General features: G+C 34.7%; 2 protein-coding genes across 4 annotated transcripts in view; both read right to left on the bottom strand.

The window, feature by feature from the left end:
- Nucleotides 1-1,035: 1,035 nt before the first annotated feature.
- cant1b (calcium activated nucleotidase 1b) lies at nucleotides 1,036-13,920 on the bottom strand. Of its 3 annotated transcripts, none has more exons than XM_016504201.1 (5): nucleotides 13,789-13,920; nucleotides 7,641-7,870; nucleotides 5,164-5,575; nucleotides 3,186-3,389; nucleotides 1,036-1,585 (listed from the first exon to the last, which is right to left on the bottom strand). In XM_016504201.1, the coding sequence occupies exons 2-5, from the start codon at nucleotides 7,854-7,856 to the stop codon at nucleotides 1,215-1,217; spliced, it is 1,203 nt and encodes a 400-aa protein (XP_016359687.1). In that variant the 5' UTR covers nucleotides 7,857-7,870; nucleotides 13,789-13,920; the 3' UTR covers nucleotides 1,036-1,214. The 3 variants fall into 3 exon arrangements, with proteins under 3 accessions (XP_016359687.1, XP_016359686.1, XP_016359688.1); XM_016504200.1 differs by lacking the exon at nucleotides 13,789-13,920 and adding an exon at nucleotides 12,072-12,211; XM_016504202.1 differs by lacking the exon at nucleotides 13,789-13,920 and adding an exon at nucleotides 11,324-11,361.
- Nucleotides 13,921-14,377: 457 nt separating this feature from the next.
- The window catches only part of afmid (arylformamidase), a 7,152-nt gene continuing 1,597 nt past the window's right edge, over nucleotides 14,378-19,932 (bottom strand). Inside the window, exons 3-11 of the mRNA XM_016504209.1 lie at nucleotides 19,797-19,918; nucleotides 18,838-18,886; nucleotides 17,540-17,625; nucleotides 17,386-17,458; nucleotides 17,216-17,313; nucleotides 16,500-16,578; nucleotides 16,140-16,275; nucleotides 15,894-15,998; nucleotides 14,378-14,951 (exon numbers count right to left, since the gene is read on the bottom strand). Coding sequence (XP_016359695.1) covers nucleotides 14,922-14,951; nucleotides 15,894-15,998; nucleotides 16,140-16,275; nucleotides 16,500-16,578; nucleotides 17,216-17,313; nucleotides 17,386-17,458; nucleotides 17,540-17,625; nucleotides 18,838-18,886; nucleotides 19,797-19,918 — 778 coding nt within the window. The 3' untranslated portion in view covers nucleotides 14,378-14,921. The remainder of the gene's footprint in view (nucleotides 14,952-15,893; nucleotides 15,999-16,139; nucleotides 16,276-16,499; nucleotides 16,579-17,215; nucleotides 17,314-17,385; nucleotides 17,459-17,539; nucleotides 17,626-18,837; nucleotides 18,887-19,796; nucleotides 19,919-19,932) is intronic.

Here is a 19,932-nt window from a genome sequence, read left to right as displayed (position 1 = left end):
TTTTTTTTAATCGATTGTCTATTAATAATATAACTTTCAACAGACTGCCATTACTTTTAGATATTTGTACTGGAAAAGGTTCATTTGTTGCAGTGCATGCACACTTTATGAATTTAAGACTCTGATTAAGGCCTTAGTTTGTGAAAAGGTGAATCAGGATGTTTTAAACCTGCAGAAACCCTGTCATGTTCGGTTAGAGGTTTCCTCTATTATTGCATCTGTTTCCCGTTGCTTCAGTCCCCTGAGCGTTTCTCTGTCTCGTCCAACATTGAGGACGTTCGTCTGCATACTAGGGCTGAGAAAATAAATCGATGCATCACGAATCAAGAAATGATTCGGCATCGATTCTGAGATTTTCCGAATGCATTCTTTCTCGAGTCGATTCTGAGCTTAGTTTTGAACAGCAGATGGCGCTGCATGCTTCAGAAACAGCCGTACTCTGCTTGTTTACAAATCCTTACACACACTTGAACCTAAAATAATCATTCATAAAATTCGAAAAGGTTGAAGCGAAGGTGTTCACAGTGGGCTGTGTTTACATTAATCTCGCGTCATAAAAGCATTCTGAGCCGAGGTGAAATTACATGAGCGTTTGAGTGTGCGGATAAAAACTAGAGTAGAGCGCCATCTGCTGTTAAAATCTAAGCGCCGAATCGATTCTGCATCGATTTGTGACCCTGGAGCACAAAACCAGTCATAAGGGTCCATTTTTTGAAATCGAGATTTAAACATCAGCTGAAAGCTGAATAAATAAGCTTTCCATTGATGTATGGTTTGTTAGGATAGCACAATATTTGAAAATCTGGAATCTGAGGGTGCAAAAAAATCTAAATATTGAGAAAATCATCTTTAAAGTTGTTCAAATGAAGTTCTTAGCTATGCATATTACTAATCAAAAATTAAGTTTTGATATATTTACAGTAGGAAATTTACTAAATATCTTCATGGAACATGATCTTTACTTAATATCCTAATGATTTTTGGCATAAAAGAAAAATCTATAATTTTGATCCATACAATGTATTGTTCGTTGGCTATTGCTACAAATATACCCCAGCGACTTAACACTGCTTTTGTGCTGCAGGGTCACATTTATCGTCGCAGCGCTACTGCATACAGCATATAAACATGTCTCTGAAAATATACTGGCTGCCGTTTCATTGCATTATGGGTAACGGATGCCTGCACAGCCGTTCTGCTGTTTTGAAGGCTGTCTATATGAACTCCAGTCCTTCATATTTGACGTCTCCGATCTTTGTGTCAGGCAGCAGGATTCGTCCATCCAGCGTGAAGGCCGTGATGTATGTAGCGATTTGTCCTGCGTCTTCCTCTGATTTGAGTGCCAGTATGATCTGGTCGTCTGTGTCTGGGATGAATCTGAAGGAGGAGAAGCCGAGCGTGGGTTTGAGCGGCCCGACGCGCGACGCTGAGATCTGACTGAAGTCCGGCGAGCAGCTCAGGATGAGGTTCGTGCCGCGGCGCTCGTCTGCTGTTTCCTCGTAGCGTTCGGAGCTCGCGCGGCGAGGGAGGAAGAACCAGCGCTGGAGACGCTCGCTCCACACGGCCGACTCGTGGATGAGATAACCTGAGACAGACCAGAGACACAGAGGACAAACACACACAACATATTTAAGATAGTATATAATGTATACAACATAATATATAAGAAAACATATGTGACCCTGGAGCACAAAAGCAGTCATAAGGGTCAATTTTTTTAAATTGAGATTTATGCATCAGCTGAAATCTGAATAAATAAGCTCTCCATTGATGTCTGGTTTGTTAGGATAGGACAATATTTGGCTGAGATACAACTATTTGAAAATCTGGAATCTGAGGGTGCAAAAAAATCTAAATATTGAGAAAATCATCTTTAAAGTTGTCCAAATTAAGTTCTTAGCAATGCATATTACTAATCAAAAATTAAGTTTTGATATATTTACGGTAGGACATTTACAAAATATCTTCATGGAACAAGATCTTTACTTAATATCCTAATGATTTTTGGCATAAAAGAAAAATTTATAATTTTGACCCATACAATGTATTTTTGGCTATTGCTACAAATATACCCCAGCGACTTAACACTGCTTTTGTGCTCCAGGCTCACATATGATTAATTAAGATAATATACAGGGTTCTATATAAGATAGTATATGAGAAAACTAAGATACTATATACTATACATGATTATATATATATTAAATAGTACAGTCAAACCAAAAATTATTCAGACAGCAGATATAATTTTTTATGTTTTTTTACTTAGCAGGTGCAGGACACTATAGTTAATTTATGTAAGTGAGGATAGCAAAATAAAGTAAACTGACATATTATACCCCAAATATGTAATATATAAGAATTTTTTTTTTTTTTAGATAATATACTGTATAGACAGATAATACTATATCTGAAAAAAAAATATGTAGCAAGAAAAAATAATCTTGTTTAGCCTTTAAATTAAGATTATTTTTCTTACCCCATTGGCAGATATTTTTACTTGTTTTAAGAAAAAACGAACAAAATTTGGATAATTTTTTCAGAAAACAAGACATAATACCTTAAGTCATTTTACTTGTCAAGTAAATGCATCTTAATTCCCTAATTTGTAGATATTTATACTAGAAATCAAGACAAAAATACTAGATTTTTTGCAGTGTGTCATAGTTTGAATGTTGTTCCAGTCTTAAGTCGCTGGGGTATATTTGTAGCAATAGCCAACAATACATTGTATGGGTCAAATTTATACATTTTTCTTTTATGCCAAAAATCATTAGGATATTAAGTAAAGATCATGTTCCATGAAGATATTTTGTAAATCTCCTACCATAAATATATCAAAACTTAATTTTTGATTAGTAATATGCATGGCTAAGAACTTCATTTGGACAACTTTAAAGATGATTTTCTCAATATTTAGATTTTTTTGCACCCTCAAGATTCCAGATTTTCAAATAGTTGCATCTCGGCCAAATATTGTCCGATCCTAACAAACCACACATCAATGGAAAGCTATTTATTCAGCTTTCAGATGATGTATAAATCTAAATTTCGAAAAATTGACCCTTATGACTGGCTTTGTGCTCCAGGGTCACAAATAGAAATTTCGCATGTTGCGGCGTCGTTCGGACTCGGTGTAAGTCCGCCCCGGCATGTGATCATGATCAGGTGTGTGTGTGACTCACCTGGCGGTTTGATATCTGCTGCTTTCTTGAGTGTGTTATACCGCGGCACCCAGTTCTCGTGCTCCACGTCCCCATGGAAACCAACCACCTTCACCCACTCGGGGTTGTGATTGACGAACTCGCCGGTGATAGTCGTCCACTCCTTCCCGAGACCACCGACATACAGACGCTCGTCTTTCACCGCCAACCACTCTGCCTTAAAACCTGCAGCCACAGGTCAGAGGTCACAGAAAAATACAAAGGGTCAAAATTAGGTACTTTTGAGCATGTAGGAAGACCTAAAATAGCACCTTCATAGAATTTGACGTGTTTCCTTATTAAACAGGAAGTTGGATGAAACGTATTGAAGAGTACATGATATACTACTTGGTATTGTGAGTCCAATCTGATTTCATGTGACGTTAAATGGCACAATATGATATGAGTAGGTATATCCAGTAATATATAAGAGAGTATATACAGTTTTTTAAAAGTTGAACTTAGATTAATTTTACATGGCTTTCTAAACATGCTGCTCTCTTGTGCGAGACGCAAGTGCAACGGTGATAGATGTCCCTCTAGAAAATGCGATAAATATGCGTTCTGTGTGAACGGCTTGGTTTCGGTTTTGACGTAAACAACATCTTCTCCGCATTGATGTTCTCTTTTTCTGCAATATTTTAAATGAACAACGTAGCAGCGCCACATCCAGTGGATAAGCTATGAAAAACATTAAAATGCAACGACACTTAAATCGTCATCGCATCTTGTGCACCACTGATAAGGCAGCCTGACGCACACCTAAAATTCGAATGCAACGTTTTTGCATTCGAATGTAGATTCTTATTTTAAATTCGATGAATATTCGAAAAAAAAATTGACAGCCCTAGTGTACACAGCTACCCTGTAATGATAAAAATCCACCCAGTGCTTTTTAAAAAAAATCTCAATAAATCCAAACCCCTTTCTCATATCAAGCCGTTCTCAGATTCTTGGTGGTGTGATGGCACACAGACCCAGGCCCCTCCCACGATAGTAGATTGACACGCATCTATGTTCGCGCGAACCATTCGTGATCCAGCTTCACCTACAGAAGAAGTGAGTATAAGGTTTTTTATGGATCTTTGCAAATTGCCTTTCCTAATAATGTGCTAATGTTTAAAACTTAAAATATGGCGGCGCGTGCACACGCTGCGGCTTCTCTCTCTCCCGTCAGAACGGTGTTTTCGTGTTTTTTGTCTTGTGAGTCACAGTGTTTTTGTACATCTTCATCGCGTCTACCTGTCTCTAAGTGCGCATACAGTCGTGAGCTTCTGCTCGATGTCGGCAGAACCACATTTTTAGAGTTAAACTGCGCACGCCAAAGAGCTGCGGGATCTCGGTCTGCTCCGGAGGTCCACACCATCACCGACCCCCACTACTGCATCTCGCCCACAGCGGAGGCGCCACAAGCGGCGTGAGAGGAAGCAGAAGAGGGAATTTCAATTCTCTGTGTGTATGTGCTGTACATGTGGAAGAATTGACAATAAAGCAGACTTGACTTGACTTGACTAATTATCAAGTTTCACGATGAACTCTAAAGTTTACAGTCTCAGAGAGTGGCTCGGAAGAGAGGGGCGGAGCCAGCAGAGCTCATTAACATTTAAAGGAACATGCACCGAAACGGGTCACTGTACACAGAGCTGTTTTTGACAGGGTAAAAAGGGTGTTGTTTTACACTATCATTGAGAAATTTTAACCAAAGTATGTTATAGACTTTTCATACCCTTTGCAATGTCACCAAGGGAGCGAAATCAGACGCGCTCGTTTTTTCAGAGGCTTGCAGAAAAAGGCTTCCCAAAACAAAGTTACTAGGTTCATCTTTTTCACGTTTCCTTGGTTGGTAGATGCACCGGGGACCTGATTATAGCACTTAAAACCTGGAAAAGTCCCATTTTCATGATATGTCACCTTTAAGTTGTTCCCATATAAAGAAACAAAACACACAAGCCGTATTTACCTTTAGACACGCTGCCGTCTCCATCCGGCAGGATGACCCAGGGCACGGCTCTGTTGCCCTCTATCCGGTACACCACGCCCGTACGGTCGTCCACGCTGTACAGGTGCCCGTTAAATGCCACCAGCTCGGACAGCTCCATGCCGCGGCCCTTCTCCGACAGATGACTCTCCAGAACCACCATCTCCGGATCCCACTCCATAGACACGCTGTCCCCGCTGTCGGACACCAGCAGGTGGCCTCGTTTCAGGAAGCTGAACCACGTGTTGTCCTTCTGGCTGTGTGAGTTCGTGTCCAGGTCCGCTATGACTCCGATCCGGTAACGGATCCCGCTAGCCGTGTGTTCCGGTGGACTGAGCGGGTACGTGTCGTTATAACGCGAGTCCACTGATTCAGCCGCGGCCATCATGCCTGACTAGAGGTGGATAAAGTACACAATTCCATTATTGAGTGAAACTACAGATACTGCTGGTCAAATACACTATATTGCCAAAAGTATATCCTTCTTATGAACAGGTTTGACTGCTTTAGCAATTTCCATGAGTACAAATCTTAATGTTTAAGCATATAATGATATTCTACACTGTAAAAAGGTAGAAAAAAAAAAAAAACGGCAGCTGTGGTTGCCAGAATTTTACCATAACAAATATGGTAGCGACATTTTGGGTTTTACGGTTTTAACCTGAATTTACAGTTAAATACCGTAATTTCATTAACTGATATAATGTTAATATACCAACCTATTGAAGTACTGAAATCTGTTTTGTACCTTTGTAATACACTGATAACCACCAAATGCAGGAGGTGATGAGAAAGTCACGTGATGAACCAAAGCCCATCACACGCAGCTTTTAAATAATAACATATATAGTAGGTGCACAGTGTCATTCACACAAACACTGAACACCATCACGGTAACACACATGAAACTGAAATAATGCAATAAACATTCATTTAACAACATTAGGTGTAACACACAACCCTAATATACAAACGTGATAAGAAAAAACTAAGAAGAAACAGTTGTTTCAACAAAAAAAACCCATAACATTTGAAATGTAAAGCAAGGAATTCTGGGAATGTCAATTTACGATTATTATTATTATACGGTATTTTTCACTTCCAAAAACAGTATACTACCGTAAAATTACATGTAATGTCCAATACAGTTTTTCACCGTATATAGTAGGGGAATTTACCGTTAACCATTTAACAGGTTTTTTCTGTTGCATTTTTACAGTCTTTTACCTAGTGTTAATTTCGTTAACGAAGACTGACGAAAAATGTTCGTTGACGAGCTTTTTTCCCATGACTAAGACGAGACGAAGACTAGACGACAATAAGGTCAATAAACGATATCTAAGACTACATCAACATGCAATTTCGTTGACGAAATAAGACGAGACTAAAATGTATTCAAAAAGATAAAAACTGTACCAAAAACCTCGTTTGCGATTGTGATCGCCGAATAAATACACTTACTCAACCGCTGTTGTTTTAATAGAGAAATAGACTATTGCAATTATGGAATTAGTGGAATTACTAGGAATTTCACTGTTATAATATTTTTCGTTTGTTTTAGCTGTTTTCATAATGTAGACAGAGAGATTGCATAAGTCTTTGGTGTTGATTTATATAATAAAAAGCCTATAATAAATCAGTACACTAGATGAGGTAAAATACACCATGTATGTATCCACATTCTACTGATTTGTTCTTACTGGAGAAAGTGCAATACATGAAATGCAAAAGTAAATTTCTCAAATAACAACTATCATTACGATTATAATTTTGAGAAAAAAATAAATTAGAAGCACACAATTCCCTAGAATATCATTATATGCTTAAACATTAAGATTTGTACTCATGGAAATTACTAAAGTAGTCAAACCTGTTCATTAGAAGGGGGTGCCAATACTTTTGGCAATATAGTGTATTACTCCATTACAAGTGAAAGTTGTAAAGACTGGTTTTTACTTAAGTAAAAGTACAGAAGTACAGCGGTGGCCAAAATGATTAGAACACTAGTATTTTCAGCAGCTAAGAAACGGTTTTAAGTCAGTTATTTCTATCTTTTGCTGTAGTGTGTCAGTAGGAAATATCAGTTTACATTTCCAAACATTCATTTGGCCATTAACTGTAATAATGCAGTGAGATATATGTTAGTGCTGCACACAGAGATGTGATTTGATCATCATCAGTCTGTCTGGAGTCACATGAAGAAACAGAACAAACTGAGACAGACTCAATCCAGAAGAACTGTATCTCCGAGATGCTTCAAGAAACCTCCTGCAAAGCTACAGTACTGTTAAAAGTTTTAGGCACTTGTGTAAAAATGTTGTAAAATGAGGATGCTGTCAAAAATAATGTCATAAATAGATTTTCTTTATCAATTAACTTCTATTAAAAGTATCATGAAAATCTGACTTTTCCAGGTTTTAAGTGCTATACTCAAGTAAATGTACTTTGTTACTGTTTACCTCTGCGCCTGACACGTCTCGGCTGGATCGCCACGAGCGCTGACCGCTAACTTTGCTGTCAGTGGAGCTTGATGACGTTTGGTGCAGGTACATGAAGACGGCCAAAGCCAGGAGGGTTGCCACCGTGATGGCTCGCCATCGGAAGCGGAAACGTGGGTCGGAGATGAAGCTGGTGATGGAGGAGAACATGGAGACACCATGAACGGAAACCCGCATCGGGTCACAGCTCTCTGTTGACATGGGAAAGAGAAGAATCAAGAAGATGATGAATGAATACAAGTGAATAAAACATCTGTTGGAGAGTGGGATATAAGTGCAAATGCAGGTGCAGATTTAAAGCAAGACACCACAGGTGAATAAGTACATTAAGACAATTATTTGGTATTACAGGTTTTCTGAAATGTTATGTTTTAATTTGCATACATTCCCAGAAAATAAATGTGAACATTGGATGAAGCCAGGTTTAAAATTTTTGTTTGACTTTGTTGACAGAGTCAAAGGTTTTTACACTCCAAAAATCATAAAATATTGTCAACAGACAGAAAACTAATACATTTTCGCCATGTTTTTAGGATTAAAAGTTTGTATAAATCAGTGCGAGTGAAATATGAACAAACCCCTCAGTAAAAACCTTCAGAATATAGGACTAGTCGATTAGTCGGTGCAACCCCTTGTGTGTAAGGCAAGGTTCAAAAAGAAATGATTGATTGAGTCAGTGTGGAAGAACTTGACTGGTCTGCAGAAACCTTGAGCTAAAAACTCATCAGCAAACACCAGTGACTTGTACATATGTCTGCAGTCATTTTAGACACTTCCAAACCTGTTGCAACAGAGATGGAAATACATTTTTTAAATGCATGAATTATGTTTCCATCTTTGTTGCCACAGGTCGTCATATTAGAGTTAAAGGTTTTTACAGAGGGGATTCTGTATTTCTCTTTTGATCACTTCATAAATCAGAAAATAGTCAACAGACAGAAAACAAATACATTTCTCGCCATGTTTTTAGGAATAAAATGTTATAAAAACTAATGTGAGTGAAATATGAACAAACCCCACAGTAAAAACCTTCAGAATATAGAGAGGAATAAAACTGTAAAGTTTGGTGTATGTGAGTGCTGCTGAATTGGAGAAACAAACTAATTTTAATAAAACGACTTTAAGTGACTTTAAAGAAATTAATTGTCATTGAAATGTACAGATGTTAATAGATAAAGTGTAATAACATAACACTTAAAATTGTATTTTGGATGTTTTCTTTCCATTAACATGTGGAAGCAAAATATCACTCAATAAATCAGAAAATATTGTCAACAGACAGAAAAAACAATTTCACCATGATTTTAGAAATAAAAATGTTGTATAAATCAGTGTGAGTGAAATATGAACAAACCCCACAGTAAAAACCTTCAGAATATAGAGAGGAATAAAACTGTAAAGTTTGGTGTATGTAAGTGATGCTGAAGTGGAGGAAAAACTCTTTAAATATATGTATTGGAATTTAAATCTACAGACGCAAATAGAAAAAGTGCAATAAAATAAACACTTAAATGTGTGTTTTAGTTGTTTTCTTTCCACTAGTCTGAAAATAGACATGTTTTGAGAGCAAAGTAGAACAAAATCTTAAAACTGACTTAAAACTGTGCAAGAAAAAAAAAACAATGTTTTTGCCTTAGATATGAATTATAGTACATTTCGTTAGTCATTTTCTCAAAATCAGTTTGTTTCTTCACTTCAGCAGCACTTACAGTCATTCACCAAAACTTACAGTTTTATTCCTCTCTATATTCTGAAGGTTTTTACTGAGGGGGTTGTTCATATATCATTCACACTGATTTATACAACCTTTTATTCTTAAAAACATGGCGAAAATGTATTTTTTTCCTATCTGTTGGCAGTGTTTTCTGATTTATGGAGTGATAAAAAGAGAAATCCAAAATCCCCTCAGTAAAAACCTTTCTAGTCTAATATGTCTAATATGTCAACAAAGTCAAACATGAATTTTGAATCTGGCTTTATCCAATCTTCAGATATATGTTCTGGAAATGAATGAAAATTAGTGCATATTTAAACATAACATTTCAGAAAACTTGTAATACAAAACAATTGCCTTAATGTACTCTAATTAATCAACTGGGTCAGGATGGTGATACAATTTTACTGGTAACACTCTACAATAACAGTACATGAATAATCATGCACTAATACTCATCATTAGCTCATATTAAAAAAATATATAATTTACATATTAGTAGATGATTATTCATGCACTGCTATTATTGTAGAGTGTTACGTTTTTACCTTACTGTGATTAATCAACTGTGGAAGTATGGTGCTTTACCCTACTAACAGTTTCTTGCCTTAAACACACATAACAGTCGCCTATCAAACACTGACTTCTGCATTCACATGCTGAGTTTATATTGGTCTGAACTAACACAAAACACATCAGCAAACTATTGACTCAATGCATTTCAAATAAACGCCCAAACAATGCATGCACATCCATGAAATAATGAAAATCAGGTGGACAACCAAACCTTTTTGCATTTTTCCCCATGCAGCAAAGCATTCCGCATCTCCCAGACGTGCACAAAACGAAACAACAGATGCTGAAACAACAGCAAACATCCCATCCCGAGAGAGTTCAGGTTTATCAACCTGCCTGAGTCATTACGACACGCTTCATTAAGAAATTACATGCCACTGTGGCTCCTAATCACACAAACCCTCATAAAACACACAGCTGCCCTTTAACATTTACTTTTACTCAAAGCGACTTACAAATGAGGAATTCAGCAAACAATTTTCACTAGCAGTGTCAGATCTTTTGGACCACATTGTATGTACAATTACTCAGAATTCATTAAATTAAATGTAATTAAATAATTGAGTGTCCTAAAAAATTTGAATTAATTCACATTAGAAGTTTTGTCATCCTTAACATAGAAACCCTTTAGTAACACATAGTAATACTTTCTACATTATATTATACCAGATCAGATACTAATACTGTATTTTATTTTATTTATTTATTTATTATATATCTATTACTATCTTAATATTATACATAGCCTATATGTAATATTAAAATGTTAAAAATTAAATACAATTATTCTTATTTATTTAGTCATTTATTAGGCGCTTTTATCCAAAGTAATACATTTAATTCAAAAATACAATTACATACAAGTAAAATTATATTTAATCTCTCTCATGATTTGATTAAAAAATGTGGAGAAAACAGAAAACACTGGATCATTCTTAACATAGAAACACGTCTGAAACACACTAATATATGAGCCAAAATCTTCATAAAATAAGCTTTTAAAATAGTACATATAAACACAAAATGTATAAAAATGCATATTAAACGGATATGCCAATCATAATGTGTAAAAAATTAAAAAGTAATTAAATAAAAACATGCAAAACCAAAGTATTTTCACTGCTAGTGTCAAACTTTTGGACTACGATAAAATTAAATAAAAAAAATTACTCAATCCATTAATTCATCAAACAATCTAGTTTCCTACAAAATGACAATTAATCAAATTAGAATCTTGTATCATTTTTAATCTAACCGGAAAACATCTGAAGGTCACTAGACACACATGAAGCTTCAAACAATCACAGCACACTTGTAATGTATGTAATCGTTGACACGGCAACCATGACTTTACCTGTGAAAGGTGAGAGATTACCTGTGAACTAACCAGTCCAACAAAATAAGCAATTATACAATTAACATTGTTCATCAAGTTCAGCCCAGCACAAACAAGATGCTAAATATAAGTCAAAAATCATTTGTAATTCATAAAATTAACATTTAAAAGCAAAACAGATACAATTCATACTCATGTTTCTCTCTAAAAACAATAACAACAAAAAGTAATTAAATTGCAAACACACAGAACAGTTTTTATACTACTAGAGTCAAACTTCTGGACCACATTAAAATAAAATAAAAAATACTCAATTATTTCACTACATAATTTAGCTTCCAACAAAATAAGAATGAACTCACATTAGAAGCTTAGATCAGTTTTATAACGGACATTCAACCAAAGCTCAACTAAACTCGTCCTTCTCAATATAGTATGTATATATTTATTTAATCCCATGTCAGCATCAACGGCTATTTTCATGGCAAAAACAATAAAAGAAATATAACAAATGCAATAAAAACCAACAAACAAGTTATATCACACAAGATTTTTTTACATTAGCATGTGATAAAAATTCTAAAACATTTCCTGGCAGAATTTTACTAAATAACTCTTTAAGTGAGTTCATAAAAGTTGTGTTCAATAAAATATGTTTAACAGAAAGGGGAACCTTGCAAAACATACATTGAGTAGGGTCTTCACCTTTAAGCAAACATGCTCAATAATTGTGAATAGTAATGAATAACGGAGGAATAACACGAACCTTTCTTTCTGGCCCTCATGTCTGGTGTTTGTCTCATTCATTCAGTGCGAGTGTGTTTTATTATCAGTTTCTCCCAGCGCTCCTCTGTCATCATCTTCTGAGATCACTGAGCCGCAGTGACGAGGCAAATACTGAACCCTAACCTACTGCACACTCACTAACCTTCAGACTCAGACCTGAGGTTACGGCTATAAACCACATTAAACACTTCTCAACACCGCATTTCTTCTCTAAAGCCATAATACCGTCAGAAACGTGAAACCAGACATTAAGGGTTTATTTGTGCTCAGGACCGACCCGCAGATTAAAGACTAATAATGAATTATACCGACTGTTTTTGTGTGTGAGTCTGCGGTCAGGTTTCTCTCGAAGAAAAGCTGATTTGTTTGGTAAATGATTGCAAACGAGACCGAACATGCAGATCTCTTTCTGTCTGATCCATTCAGATGAGAGCGCCGGACAGAGTTCAACTAGAAACATACTAGTAAAACTATAATATTCTGCTAATACTTTATATACTCTATTATACTATCAGCTCAGTAGCTGTTAATATTTCTTATGAACAAACAAATGTACTATATTAGTGTGGTTATTATTTATTTCATTAATCCAGTATAATTATAATGATATATAATTAATTCATTATGTTTATGATATATTCATTTATTAATAATTCAGTAATATTAAATGTATATGCATGCATGTTATTTGTTATATATATATATATATATATATATATATGACTAAATGGAATGTAAATGTAAATATATATATACACATATAAATTAATATAAATTAACATTTTACAGATTATATTAATAAGAATTATTATAATTATATTATTATTAGGCATATTTATTTTAAATTTAATTACATTTATTACAACTTAATATATATAATACATATAGTTAATATATAATATGTATATACATTTTTTTATTTTAAATATATTCATGTTTTTTCATTAGTTAACAAATCATTAAATGTAGTTATATTTCTGTCTATTAATTACACTTGCTAAATGATGATTATATCATATTGCAGTAATGTTAGACAGTTATTATGAAGCGTTGCTAACAAAATCTTTGGGTCTGTAAATCTTGCAACCCCTGATGCATTTGTTCATACTATTAATAATAAGTTAATAACACTTCACTTTAACTGCAAGTCAGCGTGAACATGCACTACTTTACTGCTTGTCACTCAGAGCATCTCTGAGTATTAATGCTACTGAAGTACCGCAGTGGGAGAGAGTTCAACCAAAGCCGCTTTAAAACACCATCATCATCATCATCATCATCATGCTTTAACTTGAACAGCCGGAAGTGCCCCGGTCTGCGCATGCGCGGAAACTCTTTATTTACACAATTCACTCACAAACACACAGCATAATCTCCTCACAAATAGCCATTCTGGAGGATTTGAGCCTTCTTAATGTTTGTCCCTCCTCAATGTATGATTATGAATACATTAATTCAGAGTTTTTCAATATTAACCTCGCATCCATACGACTTTTACACTGTCATAAACGAAACTTATGAGCGTTTAGACATTTCTGTTTTTGCTATTAGTGAGTTAGTATAATAATAATATATTGATTTTCTTGGAAAATTTCATTTTCGTCCCGGCAGTTTTTTGCTGAATAACCGGATTTAACCCTTTATGCGGCTGAAGACGAAATTTCCTGAATGTTCTTCAAATTGCATCATATACTTACTGTATTTCTCAGTCCGATGCGGAAGTTTAGTATCGTGTGTTAAGGCGGTATTTCATCCCGGTTCTGGCACCGTTTCCTCGGCCGTTCAGACCGAAACGAACCGCCGGCTGCCAACACACCGGTAACGCGAAGCCCCGCCCATGAAACGCGACGCCTCTTGAATATTAATTACGCAACGCTACGTCCGTTTCGCTGATTGGTTGAAAGCAGACGTCGGGAAACGAGCGCTAAGTTAGCCGGCCAATCAAAGAATCACAGTGCGACTTCGCTTTTAAATATTAATTAGGTTACGCAACTGGAAAGATGGCCAAGCAGGAACGGCGGCGTAACCTAATTAATATTCATGAGCTAGTCAAGTAATTTAGGATGCAGTGTATTTACAGTTTGTCGTAATATGATCCTAAAATGGATATTATAAGTGTACATTGAGTACAAAAGTGGGTTTGTCTTGTGTTAATGTTTTGTATAATACCAGTCCTCCAATACAGAGACTGTGTTGTTTTTTATAAACAATATCTCCATTATCTGCTGGACCGGCCTGCTGTGACATGAACAAGCAACATTAATCACAACGAATGTGTTCATATTCTTTTTCCTCAGCATTTTATTGAACTGGAAATGCTTCAAAACACACACAAACATCATATTCACATACAGTTTCCTTGCTAAAAATGTGTAAACCAGTGGCTTTCGGTTTGACTAGCTAATAACAACAAACCAAACATGTCTGACCAGGGCAAGAAACCGGTTTAAACCAGAGTAATCTGTGCCGATTCAGTAAAACCTCAAACAAATACATCTGTGCAACTTAAACAATGCAGAGCGAGAGTGGTTTCCAGTGCCATCAATCAAATCGAATCATTTAAATGTTAAATATTTGATATATTTAAATGATCAACAACTGATTCATGGCACATCTGTGTGACACTTTCATTTAAATAACCATTTAAAGACGTTTACAGTCATTTTCTTGTAGTAGAAACTTGAATGTACCGACATACACTGCTGCTGTCTCAATAATAACAATGTAAAACATGTAATACTAGTGTCTGATTGGACAAAGAGTGAGGTCTCGTTGAGCTCAACTCACAGGTCTGTTCCAGCGCAGTGCATTCTGGGTAATCTGACGATCGTCAACTTTTCCCCATCATCTTTAGTAGGAGCTTTAGAAGATATGAAACGCTGATCAGTAACACATATTGGGCTGCACGATTCATCAAAATAAACCTGAAGTCATGATACGGCTTAGTGCAAACAGCAAATTTACAAAGGCTAAGATTTAATTCAATAAATATACGCACTGCATTGTGTTCATTTACACGACAGTGGCTCATAATCAGCTCATCTTCCCAAACTTGTCATTAGAAATGGCTGTAAACAAAAGAGAAGCTTTAAGAGCCTCCTGAGGTTTTCAGCTGAAATTAAGGCTTAAAGTTAAAATTAAAGAAATTAGGACAACCATAAATACTAGCATTGTTGTAACCTAGTAGCATATGATTAGTAATTTATTTAATTAGTTGTATTTAGTATTGTTACAGTTGTACTGTAAATTTAAAAAAATATTTGTTATTTTTCTTATATAGATTGATTTTACAGTAAAATATTACAATAATAATAAAAGTATCCCTATTGTAATGAATATTAAATTAAACATTAGTATTTAATATTTATATTAATATCAGAAAATTAGTGAAATGTTACAATAGTAATATTATTTTTATTATTAAAAATAAAAATATTATTTTGTTTAATATTTCTATTTATTATTATTATTATTCATATAATGTATGTTGCATATTTAAATATTAAATGCATTATTATAAGTGCATAGTTAAATATTATTATTATTAAAAGTAATGATAATATATTGTTATTATTATTAATAATAATAATAATAATGTATTATGCATGTATTTATCTACTTATTCACTAATTGTGCAGCCCTCCAAACAAGCACAGCAAATCAGAAGCTTTAAAAAAAAAAGCATTTTGAACTACAATCGCAATTTATCAGTAAATAAATAAATAAATAAAGCAAGGACGTAAAATTAGCAATTTGTTATTTTCATTAAATAATGCATGCAGGCCTGACATGAGCAGCTAACCTTAGTAAGACGGTAATTTTCATCGACGAGTTGCTCTATAATGTTGAAGTGATCCGTGTTGGGAACGTCTTCAAAAGAGACTCTAAGACCGGCAGATTCCAAAGCCTAGAACAACAAAAACAACATCGACTTCTTCAAAATATAAAATTAAAGACAAATTCCTCCAAATACAGTGTTTGATAACATGCATAAGTAATAACGTCTGAGAGTAAATGTCACGATTTCTGTGAAGCATTTCACACGTACTTTGAAATATTCCTCCGATTGCTTGCGAAACTCGGGCGAGTCGTTCTGCGCGACGGCGACGATGATGTCACAGGAAGTGGACGAGCGCTTGAGCTGCGGCAGGAAGTGACTGGGGCTGTTCCTAATCGCCACTTCCCTGAAACACAAACTCACGCTGTATCACCGAGATCCTTAACTTGGTTTAAACCACCCATAGCAGCATGTTTAATACACAGGACCAATGAGATTCCACTGTGGGCGGAGCTTCACAGCGTGATGTAACAAAGCCGAGTTATTGCGGCTGGTTAGGGAATGTTTTCTGATCTTTACGAATAACAGCAGCATCTTTTCAAAGACTTTGCATAAAAATTAGGCTCTCACTCGGTCATCTTCAGCGGCTCGTTCACGTAGGTGGACAGAATGGGCTGCAGGTCATAAATGCCGCTGACGAGAAACACACCTGAGAGCGAAACAGAGAATAAATCAATGAGTCTCTGATTAAAACTGAGCTGTTTTCTCACTATGTTAACGCCTGATGGATCAAATATGATACAAAACACTTTAGATTTTCCTTTATGCAGCACAAAAGCAGTCTTAAGTCGCTGGGGTATATTTGTAGCAATAGCCAACAATACATTGTATGGGTCAAAATTATCCATTTTTCTTTTATGCCAAAAATCATTAGGATATTAAGTAAAGATCATGTTCCTTGAAGATATTTTGTACATTTCCTACCGTAAATATATCAAAACTTAATTTTTGATTAGTAATATGCATTGCTAAGTACTTCATTTGGACAACTTTAAAGATGATTTTCTCAATATTTTGATTTTTTTGCACCCTCAGATTCCAGATTTTCTAATAGTTGTATCTCAAATATTGTCCGATCCTAACAAACCATACATCAATGGAAAGATTATTTATTCTCAATTTCTAAAAATTGACCCTTATGACTGCTTTTGTGCTCCAGGGTCACATATTTCATCTAAATCTGTTCCATTTAAAAACCAAATCTATTATTTCATATGTCAGGCTATACAGGGTTAATTCTAAGTGCTTGTAGATTAAGAGCAGGAGTGTTTTTAAAGCAGATGTACCTTTGATTTGCGGTGATATGTCGTACTGTGTCCAGTCGGTGGACAGAACCATAGCGGCCAGATGAGCTCCTGCCGAATGACCGCACAGATAAAGACCACTGCAGAGCGACAGAGAGACGCCATGAAGCACAGATATCCCATCAGCCACCTCACCTCACATATGAACAGACCTGATGTGTGAATACTGCTGGACGACAGACACCACGCTCCTGCGCACCTGTGACACCATCAGATCCATATCCCCTAAATAAACCAACATAAACACACATAAACAACACACTCGCAGAGTTGGACACTCCCCGTTATCCTCTCTGTGGGCTGTACCTTTAGGAGCGACGCTGTAACCCACGGCAACCACGACCACACCCCTCTGGACCAATGGCACGGCTAGAAACCCAGACTCGTTCTTACTGTAACCAGAGCATGGGTTATTATTCAGACTTTATTACAGTGTTCATTAACATTATCAATTCGTTTTTCATTTTTACATTTTCCGTTTTAATTTTAGTAATTTTATTGGGGAATTTTATCATTTTTATTTATTTAATTACTTTAAAAAAATGCTTATATCATTTTTATTTCAGTTTTACCTTTAGTTATTTTAGTACTTTAAATTAAACTAAGAAAAATGAGAAAAGACAGTTTATTAGTCATTTAAGTTGTAGTAATTCTGGTGCATATGTTTGTCATTTTTATTAATTTTAGGTGTTTTTTGTTTTTTTAATGTCTATATAGATTTGATTAATTTTAGTACTTTTGAGATAAACCTATCGAAAATGAGAAATGTTGAAATGTTGCTAACTAGCTGAAATAAAAATAGGTTCCATTTTTTCTTGTTTTGTTTTGTTTTATTTTATTTATTTATTTTTTTAAATTCCAGTTAAAAAAAATGTTAGTTTTTTTCCACTTTTCAAGTTTATTAGTTATTTAAGTTCTAGTAATTTTGTTGTATGTTTTCGTCTTCTTCCATTTTTTTTGTTTTTTAAATGTCTATATAGATTTTAATAATTTTTAATTTAACTAGCTGAAGTAAAAATAAGCTTAGGTTTTCTATGATTTTTTTTTTATATTATTAATTAATTTATTTTATTTTTAAGAAACAAAAATGTTTTTTTTTCTTTTAATTTTAAGTTTATTAATTACTTATGTTTTAGTCATTTTCTTGTATATTTTTGTCATTTTTGTTGTTTTTATGTATGTCTATATAGTTTTTTATTTTAGTTTTTTTCTATTCATTATTCTATTAACTATAATTATTTTGTCTATTCATTATTCTATTAATTAAAAAAAATTTCAGCTGTAATTATTTTTCCTAAACACGTTTTTTTTTTTTTTTACAGTGTTTAATATTTTTATTTAATAAGCCCTACAAACAAGCACAGCAAACCTGAGCTTTAAATAAATAAATAGCATTTTAATTCACAGTCACAACTCTCATTCTCTAGGCCTTTATGCTGATTATTATATTACACAACATGCCACGGTTGTGAGTCTCAGCTTGAAAAGCACATGGTCACAATGCAAATGTGAAGCTCTGCTGTCTCTGACACTGATATTTGATTTGGAAATCACATGGAAATGTCCCTGGACATAGAAATGAACAGGAACGTGACGGCTCAGACCTGAGGAACTGCCAGTATCCTCCATGAAAGTAAATGACCAGCGGCACGTCTGAAACACATCACATGGACAAGCAGTCAGCAATGACCCGCTAATGACAGAAAAACACACCAGAGCTTTGTATTCAACAGCAGACGGAACTTTACAAGCTTTAGCAGACAGAAATTAAACATCTGAATGATCTACAATGAGCAAATCTCACAAAAAACATACAGAAGTGTCACATAAAAGAAAATAGTTTGTAATAACATTTATTATATTTTATATATTTTTTATTTAATATGAAAAATTAAATAAAAGTACACCTGTATGCATACATCTTGACTGTTTTCAGTACTGAATAGAAAGAAAATAGAATGCACAGAGAATTGCTGATTTATTTACTGCATTTTATTACATATTTATAATAATGCACAATATATGCACTTAATTGTCATTATAATACTGCAAATCTTAATGGCTTAAAACAGGCTTAATTATTTTATTTATTTATTTAGACTTAGACTTTAATTAGACTTAATTTCTGATATATAATTTTTATTTCATAATTTTGATTCTTTACATTTTTATTAATATATAGTAATGTTATATTATTATTATTTTAATATAAAAAATGAATTTAATTTAAATTGTAAAGTACACCCATTTTCAGTTCAGTTTTCTGGATAGAAAAAGTACAGAGAATTGCTGATTTATTAATGTGTGTGTGTGTGTGTGTGTATACAGTATATTAGGGCTGCACGATAAATCGCATACGATATTTGTGTGTGTGTGTGTGTGTGTATTTTAATACATATTTTTTATAATGCACAATAAATGCCACTGTCGCTGCTGCAAATTTTAATGGTCCTAAAAATAGACTTAATTGTCTTTAAAAATAGATTTAAGTTCCAAATAGAATTCATTTTTTTGAGGTTTGTTAGATAATTAGAGACTCATTATAATCAGTTCTCATGCGCACCTGGACTAGAGCTGCTGGGAACATAAACGTCCAGCTTCTCTCCGTCACCATCACCGTACGGGACGTCCAACAAAGTCTGAGTGACGGACCGAGCTTTCTCTGTGCCTGCATACACACACACACACACACACACACA

Source organism: Sinocyclocheilus anshuiensis, unplaced genomic scaffold (genome assembly GCF_001515605.1).
Source record: "Sinocyclocheilus anshuiensis isolate Anshui unplaced genomic scaffold, SAMN03320099.WGS_v1.1 scaffold250, whole genome shotgun sequence".
NCBI lineage: Eukaryota > Metazoa > Chordata > Actinopteri > Cypriniformes > Cyprinidae > Sinocyclocheilus > Sinocyclocheilus anshuiensis.
The sequence above is the reverse complement of the archived record's forward strand: the minus strand, read 5'-3'. Positions and strand labels throughout refer to the sequence as shown.